Below are 21602 nucleotides of genomic sequence, written 5' to 3'. Positions count from 1 at the left end.
TATATATATATTAAATGAAATTGTTATTTTACATGATTAAGTGTTTCCAACATGTTAAGCAATCAAACTTGTTAAGACTTGATTAATTGAAATAGGTTTCATATAGACAATTGACTACCCAAGTTGACCGGTGATTCACGAACGTTAAAACTTGTAAAAACTATATGATGACATATATATGGTTATATATATAGTTAACATGATATTATTATAAGTAAACATATCATTAAGTATATTAACAATGAACTACATATGTAAAAACAAGACTACTAACTTAATGATTTTGAAACGAGACATATATGTAACGATTATCGTTGTAACGACATTTAATGTATATATATATCATATTAAGAGATATTCGTACATCATAATATTATGATAATATAATAATTTAAAATCTATTTTGATATTATAAACATTGGGTTAACAACATTTAACAAGATCGTTAACCTAAAGGTTTCAAAACAACACTTACATGTAACGACTAACGATGACTTAACGACTCAGTTAAAATGTATATACATGTAGTGTTTTAATATGTATTCATACACTTTTGAAAGACTTCAAGACACTTATCAAAATACTTCTACTTAACAAAAATGCTTACAATTACATCCTCGTTCAGTTTCATCAACAATTCTACTCGTATGCACCCGTATTTGTACTCGTACAATACACAGCTTTTAGATGTATGTACTATTGGTATATACACTCCAATGATCAGCTCTTAGCAGCCCATGTGAGTCACCTAACACATGTGGGAACCATCATTTGGCAACTAGCATGAAATATCTCATAAAATTACAAAAATATGAGTAATCATTCATGACTTATTTACATGAAAACAAAATTACATATCCTTTATATCTAATCCATACACCAACGACCAAAAACACCTAAAAACACTTTAATTCTTCAATTTTCTTCATCTAATTGATCTCTCTCAAGTTCTATCTTCAAGTTCTAAGTGTTCTTCATAAATTCCAAAAGTTCTAGTTTCATAAAATCAAGAATACTTTCAAGATTGCAAGTTTACATCCAAGTTTTCTAAATCCATTCCAAGTATTCATCCAAGATCAAGAAACCTTTGTTACTTACAGTAGGTTATCTTTCTAATACAAGGTAATAATCATATTCAAACTTTAATTCAATTTCTATAACTATAACAATCTTATTTCGAGTGAAAATCTTACTTGAAATTGTTTTTGTGTCATGATTCTGCTTCAAGAACTTTCAAGCCATCCAAGGATCCTTTGAAGCTAGATCCATTTTTCTCATTTCTAGTAGGTTTATCCAAGGAACTTTAGGTAGTAATAATGTTCATAACATCATTCGATTCATACATAAAAAGCTGTCTTATTCAACGTTATAAACTTGTAATCACTAAAACATAGTTTAGTTAATGCTAAACTTGTTCGCAAATAAAGTTAATCCTTCTAACTAGACTTTTAAAATTAACTAAACACATGTTCTATATCTATATTATATGCTAACTTAATGATTTAAGACCCGGAAACACGATAAACACCATAAAACTGGATATACGCCGTAGTAGTAAAACCGGGGGCTGTTTTGGTTGGGATAATTAAAAGCTAAGAAGAACTTTGATTTAAAATCTATACTTCTGGAAAAATGATTTTTCTTATGAACATGAAACTATATCCAAAAATCATGGTTAAACTCAAAGTGAAAGTATGTTTTTCAAAATGGTCATCAAGATGTCGTTCTTTCGACGGAAATGACTACCTCTTTCAAAAACGACTTGTAACTTGTATTTCCGACTATAAACTTATACTTTTTCTGTTTAGATTCATAAATTTAAGTTCAATACGAAACCGTGACCACTGGAATCACTCAAAACGGATTAGAAACGAAGAAATGGCGAGTAAAACAAGATTGATAAAAACTAATCATTTTACCTACGTGAAAGTTAGTAATAAATCTATTCCAACCATAACCTAATCAACTTATATTGTATATTATGTAATCTTGAGATACAATAGACACGTATACAATGTTTCGACCTATCATGTCGAACCATCTATATATATATTGCGGAACAACCATAGACACTCTATATGTGAATGTTGGAGTTAGCTATACAGGGTTGAGGCTGATTCCAAAATATATATATAGTTTGACTTGTGATCAATACTGAGATACGTATACACTGGGTCGTGGATTGATTCAAGATAATATTTATTGATTTATTTCTGTACATCTAACTGTGGACAACTAGTTGTAGGTTACTAACGAGGACAGCTGACTTAATAAACTTAAAACATCAAAATGTATTAAAAGTGTTGTAAATATATTTTGAACATACTTTGATATATATGTACATATTTGTTATAGGTTCGTGAATCGACCAGTGGCCAAGTCTTACTTCCCGACGAAGTAAAAAAATTTGTGAAAGTGAGTTATAGTCCCACTTTTAAAATCTAATATTTTTGGGATGAGAATACATGCAGGTTTTATAAATGATTTACAAAATAGACACAAGTACGTGAAACTACATTCTATGGTTGAATTATCGAAATCGAATATGCCCCTTTTTATTAAGTCTGGTAATCTAAGAATTAGGGAACAGACACCCTAATTGACGCGAATCCTAAAGATAGATCTATTGGGCCCAACAAGCCCCATCCAAAGTACCGGATGCTTTAGTACTTCGAAATTTATATCATATCCGAAGGGTGTCCCGGAATGATGGGGATATTCTTATATATGCATCTTGTTAATGTCGGTTACCAGGTGTTCACCATATGAATGATTTTTATCTCTATGTATGGGATGTGTATTGAAATATGAAATCTTGTGATCTATTATTATGATTTGATAATATATAGGTTAAACCTATAACTCACCAACATTTTTGTTGACGTTTTAAGCATGTTTATTCTCAGGTGATTATTAAGAGCTTCCGCTGTTGCATACTAAAATAAGGACAAGATTTGGAGTCCATGTTTGTATGATATTGTGTAAAAACTGCATTCAAGAAACTGATTTCGATGTAACATATTTGTATTGTAAACCATTATGTAATGGTCGTGTGTAAACAGGATATTTTAGATTATCATTATTTGATAATCTACGTAAAGCTTTTTAAACCTTTATTTATGAAATAAAGGTTATGGTTTGTTTTAAAAATGAATGCAGTCTTTAAAAAACGTCTCATATAGAGGTCAAAACCTCTCAACGAAATCAATTAATATGGAACGTTTTTAATCAATAAGAACGGGACATTTCAGTTGGTATCAGAGCTGGTATAACGCCGTCTATGTGTGGCGGGTTAGTCGTAAAGGAGGTTCTCACAGTGTTACCTGTGACGAAGCATTGGCTCTTACTCCTTGCGATCCCTTACGAGGGTTGGCAGTAGCCGAGAGGCAGGCCCTAAAATCAGTATCTGAGGTACACTCAGTGGTCACCAGGCGGTTAGCTAGGAAGGCACTGGGTGGGACGGTGGTTGTCCCCACTGTAATTTCAGTTGGTATCCGAGCGTTGGTCTTAGAGAACCAGAATTTTGCATTAGTGTGTCTTATCGAGTTTGTTAGGATGCATTAGTGAGTCTGGACTTCGACCGTGTTTACTTGAAAAATGATTGCTTAACAAATTTTGTTGGAAACTATATATTTTTAACATGTGAATATTATGTGATATATTAATCTCTTAACGTGTTTGATATTATGTGATAGATGTCTACCTCTAGAACAAGTCCTATTGACTCACCTAATAATAATGAAAAGTCAAATGTAAATTGGAATAATTCGTGGACTAATAATTCGTGGACTGATTCACAAGTTCCCGAAGAGGAACCGGAAGAAGAGTCGGAACCGGAAGAAGAATCGGAACCGGAAGAAGAAATAGAACCAATGGGGGAAATAATAAAATGGTTAAGTAGAAAAAATCCTCAACCAACCGACCAAAGTTAATTATGGTCAATGGTGTTTCCGCCAAGGAAGCAAAGTATTGGGAGGATTACCAATTTTCTGATGAATCGGATCCCGACAAGGAATCCGATGATGTTATAGAAATTACCCCAACACAATTTAATAAGGCAAAAGAGAACAATAAGGGAAAGGGCATAAAAATAGAGAAATTTGATTCCAAACCCGATGAACTTTATATGTATCGTCAACGCCCGTATTTCTTAAGTTGTGACAATAATCCGGGAACCTCTAAACCACCAGGTTTTTCTAAACCAATGTGGAAAACGACGGCTCGTATTAGGGGAACATCATATATCCCTAGAAACTTGTCAAAATGAACCAAAACCGAAGAAGAAGAAACGAGCGAGTCGGAATAAGATAGTTGTATTCGTGTGGTGTAATATATGTAATATAGTGTGCTTATGCTTTATGATATATGTAAAAATTGCTTGTATTAATAAGTATTTTTTTTTATGAATCTAACTTTTGTCTATTTTACAGTATAAAAACACAAAATGGATAGACAACCCAATATTTTAAGAGACCTACCCGGAGACATGATTGATGAAATCTTGTCTAGAGTCGGTCAGAATTCCTCGGCACAACTATTTAAGGCGAGATCAGTTTGTAAGACATTCGAAGAACGTTCTAAGAATTCCTTGGTTTATAAAAGGCTTTCGTTCGAAAGATGGGGGATATCACATTGGGAAATCCATAAGTTACGATGTGTTTACTTTGACGCATATATTGCGGGGAACCCAAATGTTATTTTACGCAACGGGTTAAGAAATTATTTTGACTCAATATATCCGAATATAGGACTTCGTGATTTAGAAAAAGCGGCTAACATGCAACATAAAGAAGCATGTTATGCTTACGGCATAGTAATGTTCGCTTCTCACCAAAGTGAGAACAAGAACATCGGGCTACAACTATTAAACAAAACGTTCCCACAAGTGACGGAGTCGGTAATTGGGGTAAGAAATGAGGTTTTTAGATTGTTAAGGGACTGTTGGATATTACGTAACCCTCGTCCCTTTGACGACATTACAACGCGCTATCTTATCAACGGCCATAACGGTTATGTTCCACAAGACCAAGGATGGGAAGTAGTCCTAGTAAAACCGGAATGCATGACTTGTTTCTGGACGTATGAATTACGTGTCTTTATTGCCTTTGCTGAACGACTTGTGTACTAGCTAGAATTATCTTTACAACCATCTTGTATCAAATTTATTGTGTGCTATATTTCATGCTATATGTAAAATAAGCGGTATTGTAAGTTTGTAAAATATTGTGTAAAAGTTTGAATGCGAAATATTATTATAATCAGTTTTTCATATAGAATTGTAGTAGTTGAATTGTATATTAGCTACTAAGTATGAACTTAACGGGTAGGTACTACCCGAAATTAAACTTATAAAACGCTAATATGAAGAAAATGCTTTTATAAATGAGTTCATATTATGCTACGAGATACTATTGACTACTCTTAATATTCTGTATGATTAACTTGTTTCATTTGACTATTTGAAGGAAATGGCACCGACTACTCGACAAACCTTGAATATGAGCGAAGAGGAATTCCGTGCCTTTCTTGCTTCAAACATAGCTGCAGTACAGGCTGCGCTACATACCAACAATAACCTTGGATCTAGCAGTACAGGAAATCGTGTAGGATGCACCTACAAAGAATTCACTGCCTGCAAACCTTTGGAATTTGATGGAACCGAAGGACCAATCGGATTGAAACGGTGGACCGAGAAGGTCGAATCGGTGTTTGCCATAAGTAAGTGTACTGAAGAGGACAAAGTAAAGTACGCTACGCATACCTTCACAGGTTCTGCATTAACATGGTGGAATACCTATCTAGAGCAAGTAGGACAAGATGATGCTTACGCACTACTGTGGTCAGCATTCAAGCACTTGATGAACGAGAAGTACCGTCCCAGAACCGAGGTCAATAAGCTCAAGACAGAACTTAGAGGGTTACGAACCCAAGGATTTGATATTACCACGTACGAAAGACGATTCACAGAATTGTGCCTATTGTGTCCGGGAGCGTTTGAAGATGAGGAAGAGAAGATCGACGCGTTTGTGAAAGGATTACCGGAAAGAATCCAAGAAGATATAAGTTCACACGAGCCCGCCTCCATACAACAGGCATGTAGAATGGCTCACAAACTAGTAAACCATATTGAAGAAAGAATTAAAGAACAGACTGCTGAAGAGGCCAATGTGAAGCAAGTCAAAAGAAAGTGGGAGGAAAACGGTGATAAGAATCACCAATACAACAACAATAGCAATTACAACAATAATCGCAACAACTATTCCAACAATCGCAACATCAATCGCAACTACAACAAACGGCCCAACAACAACAACAACAACAACAACAACAACAACAACAACAACAATAGCAACTACAACAATCATCCCAACAACAATAATAATCGCAACAACAACAACAATCAGAAGCAGCTATGCCAAAGGTGTGAAAAGTATCACTCGGGGTTCTGCACCAAATTTTGCAACAAGTGTAAAAGAAATGGTCATAGCGCGGCGAAGTGTGAGGTCTACGGACCAGGGGTTAACAGAACGAAAGGGACAAATGGTGTCGGAATGAGTAATGGCGGAGCAAGTAGTGTCGGAGCAAGTTATGCCAATGTAGTTTATTATAAATGTGGAAAACCGGGCCACATTATTAGAAATTGCCCAAACCAGGAGAACACGAATGGACAAGTCCGCGGAAGAGTTTTCAATATTAATGCGGCAGAAGCACAGGAAGACCCGGAGCTTGTTACGGGTACGTTTCTTATTGACAATAAATCTGCTTACGTTTTATTTGATTCGGGTGCGGATAGAAGCTATATGAGTAGAGATTTTTGTGCTAAATTAAGTTGCCCATTGACGCCTTTGGATAGTAAATTTTTACTCGAATTAGCAAATGGTAAATTAATTTCAGCAGATAATATAAGTCGGAATCGAGAAATTAAACTGGTTAGTGAAACATTTAAGATTGACTTGATACCAGTAGATTTAGGAAGTTTTGATGTGATAATCGGTATGGACTGGTTGAAAGAAGTGAAAGCAGAGATCGTTTGTTACAAAAATGTAATTCGCATTATACGAGAAAAAGGAAAACCCTTAATGGTGTACGGAGAAAAGAGCAACGCAAAGTTAAATCTTATTAGTAACCTGAAGGCACAAAAACTAATAAGAAAAGGTTGCTATGCTGTTCTAGCACACGTTAAGAAAGTACAAACTGAAGAAAAGAGCATCAATAATGTTCCCATCGCAAAAGAATTTCCCGATGTATTTCCGAAAGAATTACCGGGATTACCCCCATATCGATCCGTTGAATTTCAAATAGATCTTGTACCAGGAGCTGCACCAATAGCTCGTGCTCCTTACAGACTCGCACCCAGCGAGATGAAAGAACTACAAAGCCAATTACAAGAACTTTTAGAGCGTGGTTTCATTCGACCAAGCACATCACCGTGGGGAGCTCCTGTTTTGTTTGTCAAGAAGAAAGATGGTACATTTAGGTTGTGTATTGACTACAGAGAGTTGAACAAACTTACCATCAAAAACCGTTATCCACTGCTGAGAATTGACGACTTATTTGATCAACTACAAGGCTCGTCTGTTTATTCAAAGATTGACTTACGTTCCAGGTATCATCAAATGCGGGTGAAAGAAGATGATATTCCAAAGACTGCTTTCAGAACACGTTACGGTCATTACGAGTTTATGGTCATGCCGTTTGGTTTAACTAATGCACCAGCTGTGTTCATGGACCTTATAAACCGAGTGTGTGGACCATACCTTGACAAGTTTGTCATTGTTTTCATTGATGACATACTTATTTACTCAAAGAATGACCAAGAACATGGTGAACATTTGAGAAAGGTGTTAGAAGTATTGAGGAAGGAAGAATTGTACGCTAAGTTTTCAAAGTATGCATTTTGGTTGGAAGAAGTTCAATTCTGCGGTCACATAGTGAACAAAGAAGGTATTAAGGTGGATCCGGCAAAGATAGAAACTGTTGAAAAGTGGGAAACCCCGAAAACTCCGAAACACATACACCAGTTTTTAGGACTAGCTGGTTACTACAGAAGGTTCATCCAAGACTTTTCTAGAATAGCAAAACCTTTGACTGCATTAACGCATAAAGGGAAGAAATTTGAATGGAATGATGAACAAGAGAAAGCGTTCCAGTTATTGAAGAAAAAGTTAACTACGGCACCTATATTGTCATTGCCTGAAGGGAATGATGATTTTGTGATTTATTGTGACGCATCAAAGCAAGGTCTCAGTTGTGTATTAATGCAACGAACGAAGGTGATTGCTTATGCGTCTAGACAATTGAAGATTCACGAACAAAATTATACGACGCATGATTTGGAATTAGGCGCGGTTGTTTTTGCATTAAAGACTTGGAGGCACTACTTATATGGGGTCAAAAGTATTATATATACCGACCACAAAAGTCTTCAACACATATTTAATCAGAAACAACTGAATATGAGGCAGCGTAGGTGGATTGAATTGTTGAATGATTACGACTTTGAGATTCGTTACCACCCGGGGAAGGCAAATGTGGTAGCCGACGCCTTGAGCAAGAAGGACAGGGAACCCATTCGAGTAAAATCTATGAATATAATGATTCACAATAACCTTACTACTCAAATAAAGGAGGCGCAACAAGGATTTTTAAAAGAGAAAAATTTAAAGGATGAAATACCCAAAGGATCAGAGAAGCATCTTAATATTCGGGAAGACGGAACCCGGTATAGGGCTGAAAGGATTTGGGTACCAAAATTTGGAGATATGAGAGAAATGGTACTTAGAGAAGCTCATAAAACCAGATACTCAATACATCCTGGAACGGGGAAGATGTACAAGGATCTCAAGAAATATTTTTGGTGGCCGGGTATGAAAGCCGATATTGCTAAATACGTAGGAGAATGTTTGACGTGTTCTAAGGTCAAAGCTGAGCATCAGAAACCATCAGGTCTACTTCAACAACTCAAAATCCCGGAATGGAAATGGGAAAACATTACCATGGATTTCATCACTAAATTGCCAAGGACTGCAAGTGGTTTTGATACTATTTAGGTAATAGTTGATCGTCTCACCAAATCAGCACACTTCCTGCCAATAAGAGAAGATGACAAGATGGAGAAGTTAGCATGGCTGTATTTGAAGGAAGTCGTCTCCAGACATGGAATACCAATCTCTATTATCTCTGATAGGGATGGCAGATTTATTTCAAGATTCTGGCAGACATTACAACAAGCATTAGGAACTCGTCTAGACATGAGTACTGCCTATCATCCACAAACTGATGGGTAGAGCGAAAGGACGATAGAAATGCTTGAAGACATGCTACGGGCATGTGTTATTGATTTCGGAAACAGTTGGGATCGACATCTACCGTTAGCAGAATTTTCCTACAACAACAGCTATCATTCAAGTATTGAGATGGCGCCATTTAAAGCACTTAATGGTAGAAAATGCAGGTCTCCAATTTGTTGGAGTGAAGTGGGGGATAGACAGATTACGGGTCCGGAGATAATACAAGAAACTACCGAGAAGATCATCCAAATTCAACAACGGTTGAAAACCGCCCAAAGTCGACAAAAGAGCTACGCTGACATTAAAAGAAAAGATATAGAATTTGAAATTGGAGAGATGGTCATGCTTAAAGTTGCACCTTGGAAAGGCATTGTTCGATTTGGTAAACGATGGAAATTAAATCCAAGGTATATTGGACCATTCAAGATTATTGATCGTGTCGGACCAGTAGCTTACCGACTTGAGTTACCTCAACAACTCGCGGCTGTACATAACACTTTCCACGTCTTGAATTTGAAGAAATGTTTTGCTAAAGAAGATCTCACTATTCCATTAGATGAAATCCAAATCAACGAAAAACTTCAATTTATCGAAGAACCCGTCGAAATAATAGATCTTGAGGTTAAAAGACTTAAGCAAAACAAGATACCAATTGTTAAGGTTCGATGGAATGCTCGTAGAGGACCCGAGTTCACCTGAGAATGAGAAGATCAGATGAAGAAGAAATACCCGCATTTATTTCCAGAAGATAAGTCAACACCTCCAACTGCTTAAAATTTCGGGACGAAATTTATTTAACGGGTAGGTACTGTAGTGACCCGAACTTTTCCATGTTTATATATATATTAAATGAAATTGTTATTTTACATAATTAAGTGTTTTCAACATGTTAAGCAATCAAACTTGTTAGGACTTGATTAATTGAAATAGGTTTCATATAGACAATTGACCACCCAAGTTGACCGGTGATTCACGAACGTTAAAACTTGTAAAAACTATATGATGACATACATATGGTTATATATATAGTTAACATGATATTATGATAAGTAAACATATCATTAAGTATATTAACAATGAACTACATATGTAAAAACAAGACTACTAACTTAATGATTTTGAAACGAGACATATATGTAACGATTATCGTTGTAACGACATTTAATGTGTATATATATCATATTAAGAGATATTTGTACATCATAATATTATGATAATATAATAATTTAAAATCTATTTTGATATTATAAACATTGGGTTAACAACATTTAACAAGATCGTTAACCTAAAGGTTTCAAAACAACACTTACATGTAACGACTAACGATGACTTAACGACTCAGTTAAAATGTATATACATGTAGTGTTTTAATATGTATTCATACACTTTTGAAAGACTTCAAGACACTTATCAAAATACTTCTACTTAACAAAAATGCTTACAATTACATCCTCGTTCAGTTTCATCAACAATTCTACTCGAATGCACCCGTATTTGTACTCGTACAATACACATCTTTTAGATGTATGTACTATTGGTATATATACTCCAATGATCAGCTCTTAGCAGCCCATGTGAGTCACCTAACACATGTGGGAACCATCATTTGGCAACTAGCATGAAATATCTCATAAAATTACAAAAATATGAGTAATCATTCATGACTTATTTACATGAAAACAAAATTACATATCCTTTATATCTAATCCATACACCAACGACCAAAAACACCTAAAAACACTTTCATTATTCAATTTTATTCATCTAATTGATCTCTCTCAAGTTCTATCTTCAAGTTCTAAGTGTTCTTCATAAATTCCAAAAGTTCTAGTTTCATAAAATCAAGAATACTTCCAAGATTGCAAGTTTACTTCCAAGTTTTCTAAATCCATTACAAGTAATCATCCAAGATCAAGAAACCTTTGTTACTTACAGTAGGTTATCTTTCTAATACAAGGTAATAATCATATTCAAATTTTAATTCAATTTCTATAACTATAACAATCTTATTTCGAGTAGAAATCTTACTTGAAATTGTTTTCGTGTCATGATTCTGCTTCAAGAACTTTCAAGCCATCCAAGGATCCTTTGAAGCTAGATACATTTTTCTCATTTTCAGTAGGTTTATCCAAGGAACTTGAGGTAGTAATGATGTTCATAACATCATTCGATTCATACATAAAAAGCTGTCTTATTCAACGTTATAAACTTGTAATCACTAGAACATAGTTTAGTTAATTCTAAACTTGTTCGCAAATAAAGTTAATCCTTCTAACTAGACTTTTAAAATCAACTAAACACATATTCTATATCTATATGATATGCTAACTTAATGATTTAAAACCCGGAAACACGATAAACACCATAAAACTGGATATACGCCGTCGTAGTAAAACCGGGGGCTGTTTTGGTTGGGATAATTAAAAGCTAAGAAGAACTTTGATTTAAAAGCTATACTTCTGGAAAAATGATTTTTCTTATGAACATGAAACTATATCCAAAAATCATGGTTAAACTCAAAGTGAAAGTATGTTTTTCAAAATGGTCATCAAGATGTCGTTCTTTCGACGGAAATGACTACCTCTTTCAAAAACGACTTGTAACTTGTATTTCCGACTATAAACTTATACTTTTTCTGTTTAGATTCATAAATTTAAGTTCAATACGAAACCGTGGCCACTGGAATCACTCAAAACGGATTAGAAACGAAGAAATGGCGAGTAAAACAAAATTGATAAAAACTACTCATTTTACCTACGTGAAAGTTAGTAATAAATCTATTCCAACCATAACCTAATCAACTTATATTGTATATTATGTAATCTTGAGATACCATAGACACGTATACAATGTTTCGACCTATCATGTCGACCCATCTATATATATATTGCGGAACAACCATAGACACTCTATATGTGAATGTTGGAGTTAGCTATACAGGGTTGAGGTTGATTCCAAAATATATATATAGTTTGAGTTGTGATCAATACTGAGATACGTATACACTGGGTCGTGGATTGATTCAAGATAATATTTATATATTTATTTCTGTACATCTAACTGTGGACAACTAGTTGTAGGTTACTAACGAGGACAGCTGACTTAATAAACTTAAAACATCAAAATGTATTAAAAGTGTTGTAAATATATTTTGAACATACTTTGATATATATGTACATATTTGTTATAGGTTCGTGAATCGACCAGTGGCCAAGTCTTACTTCCAGACGAAGTAAAAAAATCTGCGAAAGTGAGTTATAGTCCCACTTTTAAAATCTAATATTTTTGGGATGAGAATACATGCAGGTTTTATAAATGATTTACAAAATAGACACAAGTACGTGAAACTACATTCTATGGTTGAATTGTCGAAATCGAATATGCCCCTTTTTATTAAGTCTGGTAATCTAAGAATTTGGGAACAGACATCCTAATTGACGCGAATCCTAAAGATAGATCTATTGGGCCCAACAAGCCCCATCCAAAGTACCGGATGCTTTAGTACTTCGAAATTTATATCATATCCGAAGGGTGTCCCGGAATGATGGGGATATTCTTATATATGCATCTTGTTAATGTCGGTTACCAGGTGTTCACCATATGAATGATTTTTATCTCTATGTATGGGATGTGTATTGAAATATGAAATCTTGTGGTCTATTATTATGATTTGATAATATATAGGTTAAACCTATAACTCACCAACATTTTTGTTGACGTTTTAAGCATGTTTATTCTCAGGTGATTATTAAGAGCTTCCGCTGTTGCATACTAAAATAAGGACAAGATTTGGAGTCCATGTTTGTATGATATTATGTAAAAACTGCATTCAAGAAACTGATTTCGATGTAACATATTTGTATTGTAAACCATTATGTAATGGTCGTGGGTAAACAGGATATTTTAGATTATCATTATTTGATAATCTACGTAAAGCTTTTTAAACCTTTATTTATGAAATAAAGGTTATGGTTTGTTTTAAAAATGAATGCAGTCTTTAAAAAACGTCTCATATAAAGGTCAAAACCTCGCAACGAAATCAATTAATATGGAACATTTTTAATCAATAAGAACATGACATTTTAATGTTGGAGATGATGTTCAGAATGATGAACATGGTACTGATGTTGGTGATGCTCCAGAGCAGGTAGAGATTTCAGTACCAGATATTCCTTCATTTGTCCCACTTAGGCGGTCTACCCGAGACCGTCATCCTTCTGTTAGATATTCTACTGATGAGTATGTATTACTCACTGATGGGGGAGAGCCAGAGTGTTATGCAGAAGCTATGAAAGATGAGCATAAGAAGGAGTGTGGTGAAGCCATACAAGATGAGATGAATTCCTTACAAGAGAACAATACTTATGAGCTGGTGAAGTTACCTAAAGGCAAAAGAGCTTTGAGAAACAAATGGGTATTCAAAGTGAAGACAGATGAGCTTACTTCACAACTAAGGTACAAAGCTAGGTTAGTCGTTAAAGGATTCAGCCAGAAAAAGGGTATTGATTTTGATGAGATTTTCTCTTCGGTTGTGAAGATGGGATCTATTCGAGTGGTTCTTGGGTTAGCTGCTAGTCTTGATCTTGAGGTTGAACAGATGGATGTCAAGACTGCTTTTCTTCACGGTGATTTGGATAAGGAAATCTACATGATGCAACCTGAAGGTTTTCGGGTTAAGGGTAAAGAAAATTAAGTTTGTAGACTTCAGAAAAGTCTATATGGGTTGAAGCAAGCATCGAGACAGTGGTATAAGAAGTTTGAGTCGGTTATAGGAAAGCAAGGCTACCGAAAGACAACTTCAGATCATTGTGTTTTCTTTTAGAGGTTTGGTGATAATGATTTCATCATATTGTTGTTATACGTTGATGATATGTTGATTGTTGGTAAAAATATTAAAAGAATTGCGCAGTTGAAGCGAGAATTGAGCAAGTCTTTTGCTATGAAAGACTTGGGGCCAGCAAAACAGATTCTTGGCATTCGGATTTCTAGAGATAGAGGTGCTAAGACGTTACATATATCACAAGAGCAATACATTGAAAATGTGCTTAGTAGGTTCAACATGAAGAATGCTAAAGTGGTTAGTTCCCCTCTTACTACAAACTTTAAGCTAACAGATAGAGATTGCCCTACTTCAAAGGAGGATGTTGAGGAGATGGACAAAGTTCCATATGCTTCTGCGGTTGGTAGCTTGATGTATGCTATGGTGTGTACTAGGCCTGATATAGCTCATGCGGTAGGTGTTGTTAGTCGGTTTATGTCAAATCCGGGTAAGAAGCATTGGGAAGCAGTTAAATGGATTATGAGATACTTACGAGGTACTTCAAAGTTAGGTATCACATTCGGAAATGGAGAGCCGGTGCTTGTTGGTTATACAGACTCAGATATGGCAGGAAACAAATATAACATGAAATCCACTTCTGGATATTTGATGACTTTCGCAGGGGGAGCAGTTTCATGGCAATCAAGGTTACAAAAATGTGTTGCATTGTCTACAACCGAGGCTGAGTATATGGCAGCAACAGAAGCGTGCAAAGAACTATTGTGGATGAAAAGATTTCTACAAGACCTTGGGTTTAAGCAATCACGATATGTAGTTCTTTGTGATAATGAGAGTGCGATTCATTTGGCTAGAAATTCTATGTATCATAAGCGGACAAAACATATAGATGTGCGGTATCATTGGATTAGAGAACGTCTTGAAGATGGTTCGTTTGAACTTGATAAAGTTCATACCGATGATAATGGTTCCGACATGTTCACAAAGGCTTTAGCAAGTGAGAAGCTTAAGGTATGTTGCTCAATCGCCGGGATGGCGATCCCTTCCTCATAATTGAAAAGGGGGAGATTTGTTGGGTTTTTTATTTAGTTTCCATTTATGTGGAAGTTTTAGCCCAATGTTCTAAGCCCAACAAAATTAGGCCCAATGGGTGTTTGACTTGGTCAACCATCAGAGGCATCCTTTAATTCAAAACAAGTGTAGCTTCATACGTAAGAGAGGGCGGAAAGATAGATCAAGAAAAAGAGTGAAACCCCATTTCCGTCTACAGTGATAGCAGGCCAGTAAATCGACGATCCCCGGAGATCCGACCGTTGAATCTTCTCAATTTTTGGGATGTGTCTTCCTGACATCAGTGCCAACATTTTCAACCGTTGAATTCATCTAATAAGGTCTGTAGGTCGTGATTTTGCTGCTGGAACAGAGAGCAGATTATTGGGTGATTCATTCATCTTTTATCTTTAATTGTTTCATATACTTGTTGATTATTGTTGTTCAAGAGTATGACGATGTTGTATGCCTCTAGTTGATATAGAGAAGGATTATTGTATTGCTCTCTTTGTTGATGATAGTGGAATTTAAGTGGCTTACGAGTCCCGTGATTTTTACTCTCGATTTTGAGAGGTTTTCCACGTAAAAAGTCTCGTGTGTATTGTGTGTGCTCGATTATTGTTATTAGCTGATTTGGTACTAAATTGGGACTGATTTGGGTTGGATTTGGTATAGCTTATTTTTTAGCATCCTCACGGTTTCATACAGGTCGGAAAATGCTTGTCAAACGAGTTTGTTTCCGCTTTGTAGTTTACCCGTTGTGATTATTTTTCCATCAGTATCATGTGAAAAACCATGGTAATCACCCTGACAAGGCTCGAACCCAAGATCTCTCAAAACCCAAAAACCTTGAGTGGTTAAACCCAAAAACCTTGAAGTACCACTCAGGCACAAGTGTTGGGGGTGATGAAGGAAAGAGTTGATGTATTCACCAAATGACATTTGAATAAATCAATCAATCTTACTATTAATATAATATTATATTATATATAATATATAATATCATTCCATCACATTAAAGTGGAACTGTTTTTTTTTTTTTAAGATGTTTTTTTTTTTTTCCGAAGATCTGCAAACCATGTGTATAGAGAAGATGTAACATAATGATTTGTATGCTGGATAGTAAGACACTTTGTTTTTATATATATGCAAAATAATTTAACAATATCTGCAGCACTAACAAGCATATTTCTAAGTTTGCGAGGTTAAATAATACACTATTTTATCTTATATATTCAGAAAAACAAATACTCTACAATATAAATGTCTACATGCCACAAGATCTACAAAATGAAAAACAAACACCACCTAAAACTTCTATTAGTAATCTCTTCAAAATTTTAATTGTCAAATAATTATATGTGATTATATTATCTTTATACTTGTATTTTTCAAAAATCGGAAGTAAAATCATTACAATGAGCGCTATCTTAAGTAAACAACTACCGATGTTGATTATGGATATTAACCTTAACTTATGATCACTTGTAATTGTTAAGTTAAAAAGTTTAATAACAATTACGAGTGATCATATGTTAAAAAGTTGATAACAATTACGAGTGATGGTAAGTTAAAAGGTTATATAACTGAATTTTTCCAATTTCAAAACTTGCAACACCGGCTATTGAGCAATATGAACTATTTATGTGATTATATTATACTTTATACTTGTATTTTTTTAAAATCGGAAGTAAAATCATTACAATGAGCGCTATCTTAAGTAAACAAGTACCGATGTTGATTATGGATATTAACCTTAACTTATGATCACTTGTAATTGTTAAGTTAAAAAGTTTAATAGCAACTAGCTGGAGACCCGCGAATTCGCGGGATTTTTTGAGTGATTAACCTGCGTTAACTTGTTACCTTAGAACCCGTGAATTCGGGAGGTTTTTGTAAGGGACAAATTAAATATCAAATTCTCAATAATATGATTTAATATAGTATTTGTTAGTTTGTTTAAATACCAAAATAAATCATAATTGGGATGCCACTGTTAAATTGAAAGGTAATTACAAAAAGTTGCGTTGTAGTAAGCATATTTAACTATTGAAGATGTATTCAAATTAGTCAATGTAAGTAGCTGCAACCAGCTTCCATCTCAACATACCCGCATCATGAAAAAAAAAATACATATGAAAACAAATTGAATTTTAATGGTCGTAAAAAAACCTTGAACGCATCATAAAGAGGTGAGAAAATATTAAGAAGTTTTAAGATCTATACTATGAGAAACGGGAAAAACATTGCAGTCCCCTATTAAAATAGTTATCCAAACCTTAGAAGTAGCAACCTGTGTAGGTCATTCAACTTGGGAAATGGGTAAATAAGGGCTTGGGTTGAGAGTTAATCCTGTTGTAGTTAAAGTACATATTGTCATACTTAAAGGTGTTCACATAAACATTAATCAACAACCTCTTACAAATTATTGATACAGCCCATCAGGTAGATCCCGATCATCTCCCATCAACTTCCAGAGTTCATAAGCGTTTTTGTGAAAAAACTTCTCGGTAGCACTTTTAAAAAGAGTGAATGAGGCAGACCCGCCCAATCTCATTGACAACTCGGACAGGGACTTTGAACCTAAAATATGTGAGTTAAATATTATATACATTTAAAATAAATCGTATCTCGGCAAGAACTTAAATGTAGTAAATATTGTTACCTAAAAGACACCTTTGATTCTTCTGGACAATGAGAATATATTCAAGGGCTAGGATGGCATCGATGTCCAAGGTCAATTCAACAATGGAGTTACCTGTTGAAAACAATTTTTGCAAGCAACATATGCCCAATCATCATTGGGAAGTATCGTGTATGTACAATATAAATGTAATTCTTACCTTTACACAATTGATCTTGATGAATTTTTGAGAAGGAATACATCAATTGTGCAAGCAACATACGCCCAATCATCATTTCCTTCTAAAAAAGGAATACGTCTATAAGTAAATGGATGATGAAGGGCCTGCAAAGGTACATACTTATATTTCATAAGTTTTTAACAAAATAATTTTGTCATAGTTATATTAAAAATTCTTAATTAAGCATGATACTACAAACCTCAAGCCTTTGCTCGATCTCATTCCATTCAAACATAGAGAAACCCGTTACCCACGAGATAGAATGCTTGGACTACGCATCACACAACAATAGGATACGATCCTCAAAAATTCTCACTGACGTTAAATCGAATACCTTGAGTGCAACCAGAAAGCTTCAAAAATCACAAAATAAGTAATTAGAACAAATTACTTAATTAAACCGAATTAAAGTAAACATAAGAATCCTTACACTTCAAATCGTTCACACTTGAATCTACAATAAATTCATGTCGCACAAAATTGTATCAAACTTAATCGAATGAATGATGTGTCGATGAATGTACCTGGATGAAATAAAGACTGTTCTTACGTTTGAGAGGTGAATTTGTTACTAATTTTACATAGAAAAAAAAAACAAAAGTTGGACTCCTATATATCATGTATATCAGGTATGTTGATATTTGGGTTCACGTTCAGTAAATTGCTGATTGAATTTGACTCACAGAAACCCCTCTTGAGCAACAATCATTTGTGAATGATATCATGAACAATTAGATCAACAATCAAACGAACGACAAAAACTAAAAACCTAAACAGCATTTATTGTATTATATAAACAGAAAGGAGAAGAAAGAACGATATGCACCTGTGTTCACGAACTTCCAGTTGTCTCTTATACGGAATCTGGTTGAATCTACAGTGATATGATCTGAAGACGAACTGAATTTTGAGAGCGTACTATTTGATATTTTTTTCTGATAAAACTTGTGAATGAGATTGTTTTCCAAAACCCCTATTTTGTTGTAAAAACCCCATTTTTCTTTGCCAGGGGTATTTAGGACTGATTAAATCTGAATTAATGGATAATCACGTGACAATCTTGATTAGTTTGGATGGTTTAGACTGAGTGGTTATTAGATAATGGATGGTTAGGATCATGGTTTTAGTTTGAATTGTCACTCAATTTTGATTTTATTATAAATGAAGTAGAGATAGAGATTTTATGAATTGAATATTACTTTGACTTAAAATGAATAGTGACATACAATTGTACAGATCTCTTTAATCTACATAACCGTCAAATTAGTATAGTTTTCTAAAGATACCACCCAAATTAACAATGTTTTCATTAGCAGCTGCTACATATTATATTATAATTATAATTATAATTATAATGATTTGAGGCCACAATCTCTACAAATATTTATAGGCTTGATTTTTACAATAAAACTGTTTGTCAAATAATCTTTGTATAACTACTGAGGAAGCATTCTACCTAAAGTCAAATTATTTTAGTTTATGAGTATAAAAATTTTCTGCTTCATGCAATAGTTAAAATAATATTGTCAGCAAGCTAACGATTACTAACAAATAACAATAACAAATCTACTATGAAAAAAGAAACCTTACCGATTGTGGATGGGGAAATCCAAATCTACTATGAAAAAAGAAACCTTACCGATTGTGGATGGGGAAATCATCGTGATTTCCCATTCTAACAATCATCGATACTCGATTAATAACTTTGCACATCACTCAAAAAATCCAGCAACAACTCCTTTGATGGTCTCCCATGACCTTGAGCTGAAGAGTAATTAAGGTATAAAAAACTTCACAATCACTTTTTTAATTATTAACAAACACATTATTTACCTACTAACCCAATTAAAAATATGGAGTAGAATATATGTACATGTAATGTGGATCTTTCAGAATGAGTCATTCAAGTTTAGACTCCTGAAGTTTTTCATTATATGACTCCTGAAAGTTTGATTAACTCATAAAAGTTTTCTTTATAAAGATTTTATATGTTGTGATGAAGTAATTTTAAAAATATAAGGAAAATTAAACATCATCTTCCCTGATGCTGCCTAGAATCGATTGATTCACTATTAAGGTCTGGATTATGTGTATATTAATTGGTTACCAGAAAAAGCATCAAATCCCATTTGACAGAACAATACTGAATCCAAATACTATATAAGATAGATTAAGGATTACCTCAAAAATGATCATCGGATTCCAATAATAATGTACCAAGAACACACTCCAGAATGACGATGATGGAAGAATCAAACTATTACCATGAATTCACTCATTCAAATTCCATTACCTGATCAAACCCAAATCATAAAGTCGGACAATTTAAACCACGAGTATTAAAAAAAATCCTAAACAACTACACTAATCTTTACACAGTGCACACTAACACAAAGTTAATAAGATACAAAGTTAGAGTAACATGAACATACCAATTAATCGGAAAGAAGAAACACATGTGTTTGAATTAGTTGTCGATATTGCATCCACTGATCCACTTCAGTTCAATCCAGGCGTATTTCTCTTTGAATATAATGAGTTTATCACAGCAATTCTTGAAATCGGTTAAGATGAACGAATGAAACAATGAGTATAATCAAAAGCACATAAATTCTCTGTGAATCATGCATAAACAATGAGTAATGTAATCAAAAACACAAAAAGATAGAATTTGTACCGAGAGATAACATAAAACATAACCTCATTCATTAGGAGCCGCTACAACCTATTTAGCAGCATTAGCTGCATATGAAATTGATTACCATTGAACTTCAACATTTAGATTTATGAGCTATAGAGGTATAATACGAGTGTTAAATGTATGAAACACAATTGATACAAAATAAAAAAAATCAATACATGTTCTTCATTGTTACATATCAAGAGACGGTGACAACTTCCATCGTCGATTGCAGGCTTTCCTGGTTGCGATTGCAGGTTCCAATGAAACACAATTAATACAAAATAAAAAACAAAAACAAAAAAAATCAATACCTTTTCTTCATTGTTACATATCAAGAGGCGGTGACGACTTCAATCAAATCAATACCTGTTCTTCATTGTCACATATCAAGAGACGGTGCCGACTTCAATCGTCAATTGTCGATTCCAAGTTTTCATGATTGCGATTGTAGGTTCCAATGAAACACAATTGATACAAAAAATAAAAACAAAAAAAACAAAAAAATCAATACCTGTTCTTCATTGTTACATATCAAGAGACGGTGACGACTTCAATCTGCTATGGAATCTGCATTACTCCGTTTTCCGATTATGGAAGAGGTCTGAGTTTTTTGGTGATTATCGTGCGAATGATTTGTTTTTCAAAGGAGCCCTAATTTTTTGTGAAGTTCCCGTTTTTTAATAACGAAAGTAAAAAACTATGTATCTGACGATTCGAGTTTAAATCAAAAATTAATTAATTAATTAACCATAACTACTAAAACCCACCAAACTTTTTGTAGTTTCAATGTATTTGGGATGTAGTTTACGTTTGCGTTCACACTGTATTCTTTCAATGTATTTGGGATGTAGTTTACGTTTGCGTTCACACTGTATTCGTAGCCACCAAACTTTTTTTAGTTCCAATGTATTTGTTATGTAGTTTTGCGTTTGCGTTCA

At 34.3% G+C, this 21602-nt stretch overlaps 1 protein-coding gene across 5 annotated transcripts; it reads right to left on the bottom strand.

The window, feature by feature from the left end:
- Window positions 1-17282: 17282 nt before the first annotated feature.
- LOC139862763 (uncharacterized) lies at window positions 17283-19426 on the bottom strand. 5 transcript variants are annotated; one of them, XM_071851389.1, is made up of 6 exons: window positions 18808-19425; window positions 18412-18521; window positions 18181-18334; window positions 17961-18042; window positions 17783-17875; window positions 17283-17700 (listed from the first exon to the last, which is right to left on the bottom strand). In XM_071851389.1, exons 3-6 carry the CDS (start codon window positions 18214-18216, stop codon window positions 17543-17545), a joined length of 369 nt encoding a protein of 122 aa, XP_071707490.1. In that variant the 5' UTR covers window positions 18217-18334; window positions 18412-18521; window positions 18808-19425; the 3' UTR covers window positions 17283-17542. The 5 variants fall into 5 exon arrangements, with proteins under 5 accessions (XP_071707490.1, XP_071707492.1, XP_071707493.1 ...); XM_071851391.1 differs by having other exon boundaries at window positions 18412-18505; XM_071851392.1 differs by lacking the exon at window positions 18412-18521 and having other exon boundaries at window positions 18808-19426.
- Window positions 19427-21602: the final 2176 nt, after the last annotated feature.

The sequence above is a fragment of the Rutidosis leptorrhynchoides genome, chromosome 8 (genome assembly GCF_046630445.1).
Source record: "Rutidosis leptorrhynchoides isolate AG116_Rl617_1_P2 chromosome 8, CSIRO_AGI_Rlap_v1, whole genome shotgun sequence".
In the NCBI taxonomy this organism is placed as follows: domain Eukaryota; kingdom Viridiplantae; phylum Streptophyta; class Magnoliopsida; order Asterales; family Asteraceae; genus Rutidosis; species Rutidosis leptorrhynchoides.
The sequence above is the reverse complement of the archived record's forward strand: the minus strand, read 5'-3'. Positions and strand labels throughout refer to the sequence as shown.